General features: G+C 61.5%; 1 protein-coding gene across 1 annotated transcript in view; it reads left to right on the forward strand.

Moving 5' to 3' along the window:
• The window catches only part of TMC4 (transmembrane channel like 4), a 14,634-nt gene that overhangs the window by 10,004 nt on the left and 2,523 nt on the right, over positions 1–2,107 (forward strand). The window contains exons 7-10 of the mRNA XM_042783122.1: positions 264–411; positions 911–1,078; positions 1,311–1,474; positions 1,898–2,068. Coding sequence (XP_042639056.1) covers positions 264–411; positions 911–1,078; positions 1,311–1,474; positions 1,898–2,068 — 651 coding nt within the window. The remainder of the gene's footprint in view (positions 1–263; positions 412–910; positions 1,079–1,310; positions 1,475–1,897; positions 2,069–2,107) is intronic.

Consider the following 2,107-nt stretch of genomic DNA (forward strand, 5'->3'; position numbering starts at 1 on the left):
AACCACACCCGCTGCCCTGGAGTCCATTCTGACCCACAGCACCGCTGGAGGACAGAGTGGAACTGCCCACAGGGTTTCCCAGGCTGTCTTCTTTGCAGATGACCTGGTCTCTCTCCTGGGAAGCCCCTGGTTCCAACTGCCCAGCTTTAGTTAGCAGCCGAGTGCTTAACCACTGGGCCACCGGGGCCCAAGCCTAACTTCCTGTGGTTGCTCCATAAGAGGGCTGGCCCTATGGCTGTCCTCTCACACTCCGCCTCTCTCAGCTCGGTATCTGGGATGAAGCTGACGCTGTTGGCCGAGTCCGGGGCTCTGACCAGCTACAGTCACCGCGTGTTCTCCGCCTGGAATTTCGGCCTCTGTGAGGACGTCCACGTGCAGCTGCGCCAGCGCATCATCCGCTACGAGTTGCAGGTGCGGTTAGGGGGCGGAGTCTACAAGTGGGTGGGTCTAAAGGGGGTGGGGCTGAACGAGACTGGGACCTAGAGCAGGGCAGGATCTTTGCATGCTAAGCTGGGAGGACTTCCTTCTTGAGGTCCAAGGGGACTGGAGAGAGCCGCCAGAAGGGGCGTGGCCCAAAAGGGGCGGGGTTACATAAAGTGGCTTAAACAGCAGGATAGGGCTGAGAGGGGTGGGGCTTGGTGATGGGCGGGGCTTGGGGCGAGGCTAGAACTAAGTTGCTAACTCCAGGTGGGCAAAACGTGCTGGGCGTGGCCGGCGAGGGGCGGGGCTTGAAGCTGGGCGTAGTCGAGGAGGGGCGGAGCTTGGAAGATGGGCGGGGCCAGCCGAACTGTGTGTAGCCCAGGGAGCCCTGGAGGGGTCAGACCGCATCAGTTCAACTGGAGGCGGGACTTGGGACCACTGGACAGGCCTGGAGGCATGGAGACGAGGGAGAACTCTCTTCTGGTCTCAGATGGAGCTGGAGGAGGAAGTGCTGCGGCGCCAGGCTGCCGAGCGGACCCTAGGCCAGCAAGCCAGGGTGTGGTTGGTGCGGGGGCTGATCAACCTGCTGGTGTTCGCGCTGCTGGGGGCAGCGTTCTATGGAGTCTACTGGGCCACGGAGCGCACCGTGGAGCTACAGGTGCGGAAGGTCGCGGGGGAAGAAGAGGTGGGAGGCCCCGGAGTTTGGAGGCCCAAGGGAAATGGCTCCTGATGTCTAGGATTCCCAGAATCTTATCAGAGGAGGGGGAGGTTGGGCCCAGATTTCCGGGGCTCGCATGAAGACGAGGCTGGGGAAGGACTTTAAGCGTGGGTCTTAATGGGGCTCCTCCAGAACCCCAGCTCATCTTCCGTTGGTCCCCCGTCTCTCCCAGGAGCAACCCTTTGTCCAGCAGACGCCACTGCTAAAGCTCGGGGTGGACTACCTTCCGTCCATCTTCATCTCCGGGGTCAACTTCGTGCTGCCGCCCGTGTTCAAGCTCCTCGCCCCGCTGGAGGGCTACACTCGGAGCCACCAGATTGTTTTCATCCTGCTCAGGTTCTGGCCTCCTGGGCCTGGCGTTGCGGGGCGTTCGGGGAGCTGGTTGGTGGGAGGGAGGTGGGTTCTGAGAGAGAAGACACGGAAATCCTGAGGCCATGGGATCCAGGGAGATGCATTCATCGTGACTGTCACTGCACCTCAAGGAGCTCTGGTAGCATAGTGCCTAAGGAACTTGACTGCTAACCAGAAGGCTGGCAGTTCAAACCCACCAGCCACTCCTCGGAAGGTTGGGCAATCGATTTCTGTAGTGCTATCGCTCGGAAGCCCAAGGCGGGGTCGCTATGAGTGGATCCCACTCGATGGCAGTGGGTTGGGTTTAGTTGGGTTGGTCACTGAACTTGAGCCCTCTGGGACCTGGGGTCGCCTGGCACGTGGCCAGCACGCAGCCAGCGCTAACCCCTTTCCCCCATTCCCCGCCAGGACCGTGTTTCTCCGCCTCGCCTCCCTCCTGGTCCTTCTCGTTTCTCTCCGGAATCAGATCACGTGCCAGGGCAACGCCCAGGCTGAAGACTGCAAAACCTGTGGCTACAATTACAAAGAACTTCCGGTGGGAAGGACGGGGGCGGGACTCCCGGGTCTCAGGGAGGAGGCGCCTGGGGGCCCAGACCCCTAAGCCCTGAGGTCGAACGG

This window comes from Orycteropus afer, unplaced genomic scaffold (assembly GCF_000298275.1).
Source record: "Orycteropus afer afer isolate SDZICR_OR568_19922 unplaced genomic scaffold, OryAfe1.0 scaffold00689, whole genome shotgun sequence".
Taxonomy (NCBI): Eukaryota; Metazoa; Chordata; class Mammalia; order Tubulidentata; family Orycteropodidae; genus Orycteropus; species Orycteropus afer.